We start from the raw sequence: 12953 nt of genomic DNA on the forward strand, positions 1-12953 counted from the left end.
AGCAGAATTTTCATGGTAGGGCCCCTTCAAGTCTTTAACTCTTGAAGCAATTAATGTAATTCCAGCGGATTGTGAAGACAAGACTTCTTAGCAGCAAGGTGCTCATGAGATCCAAGTAAGTGAGATGATTCTGACACGAAGAAAAGGGGATTTCGTTGTCCATGCAGCACTTTACCAAAGTAACTTTACAAATATAAAGTGTCTGCGCAAAGCTGCTTTAGTTCATATCTGAGTCACCAGCAACATCTCCAGTGTTAAAGGGTTAAATGTGACCAAAAAAAATAGAAAAGGAATCATAACATTAAGATTTCAAAACTTGTCTCCCCTAACTATCTTAAGTTTCCCTGAACACCACATCCTTTCATATATTGGTCCTGTTGTCTCACTACCATACTGTGCTTGTGTCATTTGAGCTCCTTATTATGGTTGTAGAAAAAAAAAAATTAATAAAAACTATGTTTGAAAAAGGAAAAAAAAAAAAATCAGCATTTGGATATAATATAAGAACTTGCTAGAACAAAAAAAACTGTGTTGATGTGTTGTAAAAATTTAATAAAGCTTAGAAAAAAGTTAAACATGAAAATTGATGACTTTGTTCCACATCATTGGTAGCGTCGTAACAACAGGTTGTACATCAGTTTTGTTTTTCTGTACTTCCAACATAACCTTACAAATAAAGCACAGAGGCAGCTCCATGACCATCCATCTGTTGGAAAATATTTTGTGAATATTTATTATAAAAATATAAATGTTTCCACTACAAACCATTTTACATTAGTAGACAAGGCCATCTACATTTGCAGACATAAACTCTCAAACAGACACACAGATCAGTCTTGAGACATAGAATTAGGGATCTGGATAAAGTCCATACAGTATTGCTCTTTCGGATGTCTTGTGTTTTTTAAAGTATGTTAATTTGAACACAAATCATACCGACACATAATTTATCTTATGCTAAAAAAAAAAAAAAAAATCAACAATGCACTGTAAATGTTAACAAATAAATAATGTCATCATAACTGTTTTTTTATTGTAGAAAAGAGAAAACAACTGACAAATATAAATCCAAACGAGATAAAATATAATACAGATGATTTTTGTCTCTCTGTCTCTTTTTTTTTTTTTTTAATTAAAACTGTTGCACGGTTTTATTAAGTCATTTATACATACAGACATTTTGTACAAAAAGGGATGGCCATTAACATACAGTGGGATCTCTAGTGCTGGTTGCTTCCAATATGATGATTTCAAATATGTACATGCTAATTAGAACGCACAGCAGCAACAGCAGCATCCACAGGAAGACCAAGAAAAAAAAAATGTTGAGAGAACGGATTCACTGAGTTGAGTTTCCCAAAAGCACCATCAGCTTTGTAAATTTCTCAAGCTTAGTCTACAGCCAAGGCAATACCATTCCCATTCAAAGTGCTACAACACTGTATACTAAGTGCATGGCGATAATATCCTTGTAGGTGAATATTTCTTGTCCAATAGCACAAAACAGGGAAAGTGCAAGTTTAAAAATACTGGGTATGTTTGCACTTTATGATCCAAACAGAATATTAGCGTCTTTTCCTTGTACAAAGATATGCTCAGGTGCCTTTAGGAAAACTTGAAAACTGTCACAGAAGCCAATGGTTTATTTAAATGTTGGTGTCACTTTGAGGCGTTTTCATACTTTTTTGAAGAATCTTTCAACTGAAGAGCAAAATTAAAAAAAAAAAAAAAAGAAAAAATCCAACTTAGTGATCCCATCATTTTCTATTTTTTGCTTATTGGGATTCATAGAACGGAGACAAGTTTAGCGCATACATTTTACTTCAACCAGGTTTTTAAATCAATAAAGAAAAGAAATGAACCCACACAGCGTTTACACTAAAGGTATCGTTTCAAATCCAAACCAGTGGTCTCCATCCAACTCCGCCAGCTGCAGTGATCTGGAATAATACCTGCTGTGGGGAAGAGGTGGCGGTGCAAACGTTTTCAACAACAAACACCTGTGGAGCAATCACCGCTTCATTTTCAAGTTTTCTTTGCCATCGTTCCACTTCTCTCTCTTTTTCACTCAGATCTTTGCCTCCAATAGCAGTCTTTGCTCTATCATCACCAATAGTTCCTTAAACTGAAGGATAAAACACATCCTGAGATTTTACACAAAGGTCATGGAGTGAGGGGGTGGGGATGCGTAATTCAATAGACGTTCATTCCCACAGAGAACACAGATGTGACTGCATCCTGTGTGAGAAGTGTGTTATGAAGTTTGTACCCTTTAAGTACATTACACAAGTGGCAGACCAATGGCTTCCAGACAATGACTCTACTTGAAGGATTACATCATTATTGCTTTCATATGGCGTGTTTACTGAATGCAAATGCTTTAGGTTTGAGCTACTGAAGTACAATGGCTCGGTTAGAATCTAGGTTTGTCCAGACCGGCTCAGCTCCCCCCGGTTTGCGATCCACAACCTCAGCTTCCATCAATCCAAAGGGGGAGACGGGTTCCACATCCAGGTCAGCTGCTGTTTTACCGTGCTCGTGTTCATGCAGCCTCTAGGCCATTTCGCTTGCCCCGCTCCACAGCTTGAAGGTCTGGCGTTCTGTGGCTAAGTCAGAGTTATGGAGAGCTCCGGCTTTGTCTCAGTCCACACCCTGTTTCCCTGTACAGTCCAAGTTTGTTTACCTGATCTTCTGACTCCTCTACTAGTCTGTAAGGCATCTCAACTTGGGCAGGGAGGAAGAAGGTTGTGCCAGCTAGATGACTAACTGGCAGATCTGCATCGAACTCCACCTTTTCTCCGTCAGAATTCTGTCTTTCACCAAATGAATGAAAGACAAATAGTATTTAACATAGTCCGTTCCCTCTGAGTCCAGTTTCTGTATCTGCTGAGTCAGCACAGATCTCTGCAGTTTCTCATTCATTGCATTATTATTACTATTATTGTTTTTTTAAACAGGTACCGGGCCGTTCTTGGTGTTGGAATCTAGCGCTTTAAGGCTGCTCACTATCTTCTTCTGTGGTCCAACAATAGTCACGCCAACCTTTTTCAGATCCCTGGTTTGAGAGAAAGGAAGTGAGGGGTTTGGGAGGAGGGACAAGACACAATCAGTTATTAGATGAGAAAAAAAAAATGGGTAGGAAAAATGCAAAACATACATTGCTGACAGTAAAGGTGACAATATTGACACGTTCCCAATGCTGCTCCTTTCACTTTCTTATGAAACTGTCATGGCCAGAACGTGGTATTTCTCAGGAGACTGTGCAGACAGCTGCTGCTGGTGTGACCTTGTCTGAAGGAAAACCAAAGGCGTGTGATGGAGCTTAGTCCAGTTTCCTAAACTGCACTAAAATAGAATCAGTTACCAATGACGGATGTGAGGATAACAAGAGGAGCAGCATTGGGGAATGCGAACAACTCAACACTTGTTAATTTTGCACAAGCTGGTAGAAGATCTGTTACTTCACATGCATTCAAAAAAATACCTCTTCTTCAGAAGAGATACATTTTGATTGATATTGTTAGATTTGTGGTAAACCTGGAATGCAAAAAAATACTAGTTAGTTAGCTTTATGTTTTGTTTGAGACAATTCAGCCACAGACTAAAAGCAGCTCAAACTCTGAAAAGGAAGCATTACTTGGATTACAATACAAGCAGTGACAGCACACGTTAAGACTCCTGCTTACTGTCATATTGCATTAGTAAAAGCCTTAAGTTACAAGGAGAACTATTGTCTAATTGCATGTTTGTTATTGTGACATTTTATTAGAACCGTGCTTTTATTTTTTGAGCACAAGCAAAGTTATACCTTATGATATAATATTCACAATGGAGTAACTGTAAGACAATAAACTCAGACAACTAGCTTCACTCTGTGCTCCAATATAAAGGGATGGCCATCATCACCATTGTAAGTCAGCAATTTATTTTACTTCAATAAATTCATAAGCTAAATAAATAAACAAAATATGTACTGAAGTCGCATTCAACTCACTGAGCTGCCACTAAATCTTTTCAAGTTTTAAAGTTGTCTTTTTACTTAGCTAAAAATATTGGTGCAAGTTAAAACATCAGTTTGATCTTGTGATCAGACTGGTTTTGATTAAAAAAATGTCACTGAGACTCCTAAACTAAATGTTACCATCCCTTTATAGTTGGAAGAGGAGCAATGGCTCTGGAGGTTAGTTTTTAGCCTCAGACAGAAACTGAGCTTCGATCCTCCACCCACCATCCAGAGCCTGGGCAGCTGGAAAAGAAGTGGGTGTTAGAGGGTGGTGATCCCCATGGATGGCTCCCATTCTGGGCATGTGGCTGGTGTTACATGGACCTCCGTCAGAACCACTCTACTGAAACAAGGTCAGGCCCGGCAACATTAACAAACCATGACACAGTGGGATGAAAAATAAAAAAGCCCTGTTAGGTTTTCAATCACTTTTTATGAAATATTTATCCTTAAAAAACATGTATTCTTTTGTAATATCAAACTTTATGGACTTATAAAATTAGAACTTGATCATTTTTCCCTTTTTGATCTTCATCATTTAGTCATATGAATTATAACTTTGTTTATTATATATTTTTTTCAGAAAGAATAATATTTTTCTTACAATTTGATTAATCTTTTCTAATTTTGAACCTTAAATTTTATTTTTATTTTATTTTATTCAACATTTAAGAACAGTTTCTCAATGCTCAGAACCTACAATGTATACAATTAGTATGAAATTAATAAAAGGAACTATCCCAAAGCTGCATCCTACTGAGTTAAATTCGCTTTGAAATCCTTTTTTTTCTTCTTTTTAAAGTTTGTTTCCCCTTGTGAGTGCTTTTTTTATTCTTTCATGACTTCTGTTTGCAGTTGAGTTTATTTCCGCCTCAATCAGATACTTCCAATGAGCCTTGAAAGCACTTTAGGCAGACAGAGTATCCAGTTCAAATGATGCAGTGTTTTCCTGTCAGTCCATCCCATATTCGAAAAAAGGATTAATCAATTACTTCAGCAGATGAGTCAGCACGCAGCAACCAAGTATGATGACTGCTCCTTGTGCTGAATATCAAGGACTAGATTAAGGCTGAACAAATCAATACAACAATCTATATTGTGCAATACATAGTATGGGGCCAAGGCTGTTAGGCGTGTTGCTGAGCTCGGGTGCTTTGAATGGGGTACCTCTTCACAGGATTAATACTGCAGTGATTCAATTTTGCACAGTATCTACTCACAAAGGTGATGTAAACTAATACAAGATGTGGAGTCCAAAGGTATTTGGCTGGAGTTTGTCCACGATTTGCTTTGTCAATGCAAAGAATCAGAGAATGCAATAAAAGTAACTGGATAAATAGATTGTACTGTAAGAAATAAAACGAAATTGAAATTGCTCTCCAACAATTTATTAAGATTTGTTTGGGTAAAATATTTATGCATTAGGAAAAAAAGGAATGCATCTTACAAAAAACTATATTTTCTTTAAAAAAAAAACTAAGCCCTAAAAAAACAGCCCTAAAAAACTTTTTACTACTATCACTTCTAACAATATTCATAATAGTTGTAGTTTACTGATTGTTTCTTTCTAAAACAGTGTGTAATTACTGCCTGTTTTGATAAGCTTCTGAGTTACAGCTGCCTGGAGGATTGCATTCTTCTCTAAATGCTCCGTTGCTGCCATCAACATAGTGAACGGCTGCTTTGATCACAATGATTAGAAATGTCCAATTATTTACCCCGTCACATTCCACACCAATTAAGGCAGCAGCGAGCCAGCGGGGGTGAGGGAAGACCGAGGGGCGTGAATGGCAGAGGTTAAGTTCAGTGGAATAAAAAAAAAAAAAAGAGGGAAAAAAGGGGGAGTAAAAAGCATAATTTAGATGACATTTTTTAAAAAGAGTGGCACCGTGAACTGTAAATTAAAGAGGTTTATTTAGAATGATAATTAGCATGTCAAGCATCATTAAAATTTGAGTTCAAAATAATTAATTCTTGCTGTTTGTCATTTTCTATACTTTTACCTCCTATGTTGATGATATAGTGAAAATTATGAACTAAACTCTCATAATTGGTAAACCTAACTTATAATTTTTTTGAAAATTATAGGGCCTAATCAGCACTAAAGTCTGCAAACGTGACTATAAAAGGCAGAACAACTTAAAATGTGTGAAGGCGTCTTACTCCGTGGAGGTCTTGGCTATTGTGTCGCAGGAGCTGTAGCTGACCCCTGAGAAGGCCTCCTTGCAGGGCAGGGTTCTCATCGGATCCATCCAGTCACCCATCGTCCCCATAGATGGAACCTCTAAACTGCTCCTGTCCAACAATAAATTGGCTGGCCTAAAAGGAAAAAACAAACTTGAAGAAAACCCAAGAAAAACACAAATGCGCATATACATTCCAGCACAAAAATAAGGAATTATTGCATAGCTTTAGGAAACAGCTGAGATACGAATATACATACGGCTGCTTGGCTAGCAATCAACCATGAGCTTTTTGACTGGTTGAAAACTGAGTGTATACAATCCAAGCCTGTCCCCTCAAGCACACAGCATGCAGGCACAGATGAGCACCGGGGGCCATTAAACTGTATTAACCCCTCCTAACGAAAGCAGAGGGGGGCGGAGTGGCAGCATTTCTGACAGCTTCTGACACAAAATCTGGACTGGTGATGTATGATGCAACAGAAGCCTTGCAGCAGCCAGGCACAGTTGTGACTTAATAGATATGAATGCCAGTGGACCAAATCTGGATGAATTTAAGTGTGAGATACAGCAGACACAGCTAACAGGATTTTCAAGTTTTCTATTGACTAAGACCCATAAAACCTTGATTAAATAAAAATCTAAATGATGCCATCAGAGAACAATTAGGAGCCATGTGATTGGGTTGAGTGAAAAATTACAATTATAAAAACTGTCAATATACATTTTTTTAATAAAGTGGAATTGTTGGAGAAAAAAAGATTGAAATAGAATTTCACAAATAAAAAGAAATATTACATAAAATATTGTTTTAAACGTAATAATCGTGTGTTTTATACTAAGAGTAAATTACATCAATATTTGTTTTCTATAGCATTTCTTAAAATAGAAAAATCATAAAAATAATTCATACAATTTTTTTCTGAGCGAGTAATGGCTAATATATGCTGAAGGGAGGCATTTTTGTCACCAATAATAAGCATTATATCTAACATGCAAATAAATATTTCTGTTTCCTTGCTTGGAAATAGACTGTAGAGTTACGAGTTCTTGTGGCCCTTTTGCCATGTACATGTCTTTCTAAGACTGAATGGTTTCAGTTGGATCAAATCAGATTCAAAGCACTGTATTATTGGGCTTTAGCAGCTTCAACAGCAGAGAGGAAGAGAGCTGCAGGCACTGTTCTGTCTGCCTCTGACTCATGTTCCTTAAAGGGGGCTTCAAGAGTGACTAAGGGTAGAAATTCTTGTCAAGAACAAGAGAGGTAAAGAGAGTAGTAGAAGATAAAAGTGACAAGAGTTCGACATTTTCAATGTCAGTTCATCTTAAATAAAAACATTGAAACATTTTCTGTGCAATACAAAGTGCAATGGTTAAATTTTTTTGATTGTTCTGGATGTACTAGGAGCCATTCAGGTCATCCCACCCTTCTTCTGTTTAAGAGCTACATTTTTAAACCCAAAGACTGTATAGAACTGCTAATGAAAGAACAGGAGACAAGAAAACGATTGTTCTCCTTTGGGGAATCCTATTCATGGAAGCATCCAGTAAACAAACAGGATTTCAGGAAGTCTACCTCCATTCAGTTGCATTTCCTTTCAGGCATTATAAAAACATGTTTTTGTGATGTGGTCAAGTGGTTTTTGTGGCAAGAAAAATGACAGAATCCTCTGGTAAATATTCTTTTAGCACTATGGATGCTTGTTTTTTTTTTAATTATGTAAACTGTATCAAAGTTTTAACATGGTAACTTTATCTTATTCTCTTATCCTCATACCGTCGGACAGCCGTGCAATACATTTCACTGCATATTATACTATGTAGAGTATGTATATGTATGTGACAAATTAAATTTGAACTTGAAAAACTATGTTTTTCTTTTCTTTTTCTTTTTTGGTAAAAAGGCAAATAAATGTTAAGACTAAAGTTTAAAATTGTGATTTTGTCTTTAAAGCCCCACTCCTATGATATTTTGATATATTTTAAAAGCATTCTCAGCGGACTTTTGATTATCATTATACTGTTTTTAGCCTATATATATATATATATATATATATATATATATACATTATTTTCCAGAATAGTTTTTGCAGCGTGGTGGAAGTCGATCAGAAATTTGCCTCTGAGTTGTGGGCGGGACAGTTGCCGTGGTCTAAGCTCTCCCCCTACCCATCATCCATCTATTTACATGCTCTCTGCTAGCTTCCAGCGCCTCACAACCTCAAGCTAACGTTGGCGGTGCAACAAAAATGCTGAGCAATATAGTTGCCAGCCAGGAAAATGAAGACGTACTTGAATGTATTTGTCTATAAGTGAATGCATCAGAATGGAGCGGAGCAGGGAGCTTGTGGCTTGCCGTAGTAACTTCTATGTCACACTTACAAACTTTTTTTAATGGGATTTCTGCTTCTGATTCACAATAATCTGGATAAGGAAATACTCATAAAGGCAAATGAAATCTTAGTTTTCTCTATATTTGCCCTCCATCATAACAAAAATGCCTCAAGTACATGATAAAAGCACCAAAAACATACATATACACTTAAAGGTTAACTGATTTGGAATTAAGCCAAAAAATAAAACTGGCTTTGCTTATACAGTATTAAAGAAAGGGGCCACACCATCAATAAAGAATCCTAAATGACAATGGCAGAGCTCAGTTAGTGAGGGAACACGTAGTTGGGCTAGCGTTAAACCACATGGTCAAAAGCATCACACTGAGCCGCGACAGCATACCGGAGGAAGAAAGGAGACACAGGATCTCAAACTGAGACAGGAAAGGAGAAGAAAAAGGAGGAGGAAAAAAGAGACACTTGAGGTGGTGGAGTGGGTGTTGTTACAATGATTGAGTCTTTTCCTGCCAGATCAGAGGCCTGTCAAAATTTTGAGTGCCCCCCAGGACCCCTGGAAAGTCTGGTTTGTCTGAGATGAAGGGAATTTCAGGCTCTATGGACGGGGGTGGTTTGCATGAGTAGAAAAGAAGAACTGACTTTGCTGATATAAATCTCCCAATTTGGAGCAAAATTACTGTACATCTAAAATCAGCTTAACTTTTAGGTAGTGAAACCTGGAGCACTTTTTTAAGAATATCGATCCCCTCTTTGTTCTCAGCTGAACCACCTCTCTTCTTTCATGATCTCCTCGCTCTATATTTCGCTCTGTTTCCCCCCTCCGCTGCTTCCACTGAGACGTAAACTGCAAATGACCTTGTTTCGCTTCCCTTATCATTTTCCGTGTTTTCTTTTTTCTCTTTTTTGAGCAACAACTCATCACTACTCCAGAGACAAGATGATTGGAGAAGAAAGAGAGCTGTGGGAAACGGAAAAAAAAGAGAGCATATGTTTGATGCCAGAGGATGGCTACTAAATCTCCTGTGTGTGTAAGAGCATATAGCAACAGAGAAAACCCAGTGTTTGAACAGAAGGAAATATAAATAAGCCAATGAAAAAACTGTCGGACCCTGTCCGTGACCTCCATATAACCAGGGCTGTGTAGTATCTTGTTTATGGGGCTCAATGGGAACGATAGGTGATGTGGATGAAGAGAAGAGGTAAAGCACATGTTAGGAAGACTGTGGAGGAAGAATGATTCCTTTTTTTAACTTGAACAATCGCCAAGATCTATCTGGCAGAGCTTGACCAGATGTGTACGGCCAAACGTGACCCTTTCCTTTATTATTTTTAGGGGGCATTTTAAAGCCAGCTGTTGCTTTTGTTATTTGCTGGTATAAAAATTTTGCTTTTCATATTTTTATTTTTATTTCGAGTTTGTTTGTTTTTTTGGACTTTCTGCGCTACAATCTCTATGTTACCTAATATTTCTTTCTTTTGTCACAAAAATCTTTATATAGTCAAGCATTTTAGACACATTTTCATTTCAATCCTTAATTTGTAATTGCACCTAAGCATTACTATACGTTTTCAATCAAATAAAAAATAGTATTTTTATCCACATTTATGTCAGTGAAGTGTTTTTTTTATTCTAAAATAATCTTTTTCTGCTCTCAGATTTGTTATTTTTCATATTTATTTGTTTGCTTTTAGTTTTAACCCATTTCTGGTACACAAGTTTCTTCTGCATGTGCTTTTTTTTTTTTTTAAGTTTAACAACCAAAAGCCAGATGTGTAGCAGAAGTTACAGCATCCTCACAGGTGCACTTACTTCACTTTACAGCATCTCCTGATGACAGTCACTAGTTAAGCTATTTCAGGATTTTATGTCAACTTTTAATGTTTTATTTATTTTTATTTATTTATGTAATCATAATTTACAGCAACTTTTCAATCAAGGTACTGTATGGAAGAAGAAAAAACAATTTAAGTCATTTTTTTTATTTTTATTTTTCTGCAAATCAGTCTATCATAATCCAGTTCAATAGTAGTGGTATTCCAGCCAAAAATGCTTTTTTCATAACTAGTTCTTAATATAATATATCCATCCATCCATCCATCTTCTTGACCGCTTTGTCCCTGTCGGGGTCGCGGGGGTGCCGGAGCCTATCCCGGCTACTGAAGGGCGAAGGCGGGGTACACCCTGGACAGGTCGCCAGTCTGTCGCAGGGATAATATAATATAATATAATATAATATAATATAATATAATATAATATAATATAATATAATATAATATAATATAATATAATATAATAAGCAGAGATCTTTTAAGTAGTAAACATCAGAAGTTATGATGTGACAAAATTAAATGTCACCATAGAAAAGCTATAATGTCAGCATTTATGTGGCAATAATACGGCTGAGATTTAGGAGTTGGTTTGTATAGAATTAATCATTTACTTACAGTAGTTAAGATTCAATGAACTCAGAAAGGGGGTTGTATATACCTACAGTAAAATCTGACTGAACAGAAATTTTTGCATACTTAACAACATACTGAGCATAGAAGTGGAGGAACTTTATATTTTTCTGACTGAATACGTAAGAAATCTTTCCTTAAACTAAAGACTGCCCTTGAGGCTAATATTTTTGCTTGTGGTTAGAGGGCTGTAATAGCACAAATTCCAGCAGCAAACTATATTCATACAGTAGTTTTACATTACCTACTATAGCAAATTAATTGCCTTCTATAAAAAATATATTAGGTTTAATTTTTACAGAACAAAGCTGTTATTTGAGGGCACTAAGATAAAATTATGTTTTGAAAAATGCAACCAAACCAAAAAAAAAAGATCAACAATTTCATATTTTTCACATCTTGAAAAGCAATTTAAACAGCCTCTTCCAGCCCTCACTGGGCGCCTGTTGGCCCATAATTAGTATCTGACAGCCAACCTTGGCCCACTGACCTGAGTCTTTCTCCGTTACCATGCAGTGGCAGTAAACTCTGACCTGGTCCCACCTCTAAGTCTCCAGATGCTTTAGTCCCAGGCTTTGGTTTGGGCTTACTGAGCTTTGAAGATGGGGGTAGTACATTAGCCAACCAGGACAGCCCCGAGACAAACGAGGTGTGTGGAGCTGAGTGCAGCTGCTCCCGCTGTGCAACTGCTGCCGCCGCCACCACACACACACACTCATGTCCGGACACAGGGCTCTAATAAATCACCTCCCAGGCCTCTGTCGGCCGGGCTGTGCTCACCCAGTGTTAAAAGCCAATCAAGAAAATTACATGCAAACTCCAAGGGACCTATTTTCACTTTCTTAAGAAATCATTAGTCAATGTTATGAGCGCTGACATCTCCATAATACTATTGCAGTCTGCTGCAGACCCCATGCTTGCTCTGTTTGCCGCCTAGAACTGACAACTGTACGGAGGCGGTTCCTCTGCCTCGAATCCTCATGGGAAAAACGAAGTTCCAACAAAGGAGATAAATAAAGGTGAAGGTGAAAGGATGGAAAAAGGAGACAAAAAAATCAGATGGAACTGAAACAAAAATTCATTTTCAAGTGAAAACACTTTTTAATGCAGAGAAAACATATTTTACGGTTCTGCTTAGGTTTAAACCAACAAAAAAATATATATATTTCCTTCATGTGACTTCATGCATCACTCATTTTGCATTACTTATATCATGCTAAACTGAGCTTCATTCATAAAAATTGAAATTGAACCCGCCACTCACCCCTCCACGCCTTGTGCTTAAACAGTAGAACCCATTACAACCAGAAAAAGCCAAGGCAGTTTGCATTAACTTTAATTGTGCCGTTATTTTTAATTGAATTTAGGATACAGTGGGAAACGCTTGTGAAATCCAATTGGAGGCAGCCAAAGCGGAGAAAACGACAGAATGGAAAAGAAAGCTGCCTTTATAGATTCAAACAACCACTTTCACAACACACTATTAAAGAAACTTTAGGACTAGTTCTTCTAAAGTTGCCAGGATCAGGAGGTAGCATTTTGTGGAAGCCTTTAGAGGCTGTTTTTGGTATGTAGACCACTAAGAAAAGAAACATAAATACAGTAAACATTATCCTTATCGTACCTGGATGTGGTGTTGGCTGTGATTTTGAGGCTTCCAGGGTTGCGAATGAGTTTATCCAGAATGCTGACAATCTGTTCAAACTTGGGTCGATTGTTCCTCTCTTTTTGCCAGCAGTCCAACATCAGCTGGTAGAGGGTGGCAGGGCAGTCCATGGGTGGGGGCAGGCGGTATCCCTCATCTACAGCTTTTATTACCTTTTCGTGAGAAGAGAAATTACTTAAGAAATGAAATGAGTAAAAAGAAGTTTGCTTGTGTTTTTTTACCCTTCTAAAACAACATTTTGAGTGTCATCCACCATAATATTTGCAGCCCCCAAATGATTACGGGTATAA

General features: G+C 37.2%; 1 protein-coding gene across 6 annotated transcripts in view; it reads right to left on the minus strand.

Annotated features, from left to right (window-relative positions):
- Positions 1-531: 531 nt before the first annotated feature.
- The window catches only part of epha3 (eph receptor A3), a 92261-nt gene continuing 79839 nt past the window's right edge, over positions 532-12953 (minus strand). For 4 of the 6 annotated variants that reach the window (XM_024286640.2, XM_024286639.2, XM_024286638.2 and 1 more), the window contains 3 exons: positions 12622-12815; positions 6167-6322; positions 532-3055 (listed from right to left, as the gene is read on the minus strand). In XM_024286640.2, the coding sequence (XP_024142408.1) occupies positions 2950-3055; positions 6167-6322; positions 12622-12815 (456 nt within the window). In that variant the 3' untranslated portion in view covers positions 532-2949. Of the gene's footprint in view, positions 3056-4228; positions 4347-6166; positions 6323-12621; positions 12816-12953 lie in introns of all 6 variants that reach the window. The other 2 variants (XM_024286642.2, XM_024286641.2) reach the window with 2 other exon arrangements.

This window comes from Oryzias melastigma, linkage group LG21, assembly GCF_002922805.2.
Source record: "Oryzias melastigma strain HK-1 linkage group LG21, ASM292280v2, whole genome shotgun sequence".
NCBI lineage: Eukaryota > Metazoa > Chordata > Actinopteri > Beloniformes > Adrianichthyidae > Oryzias > Oryzias melastigma.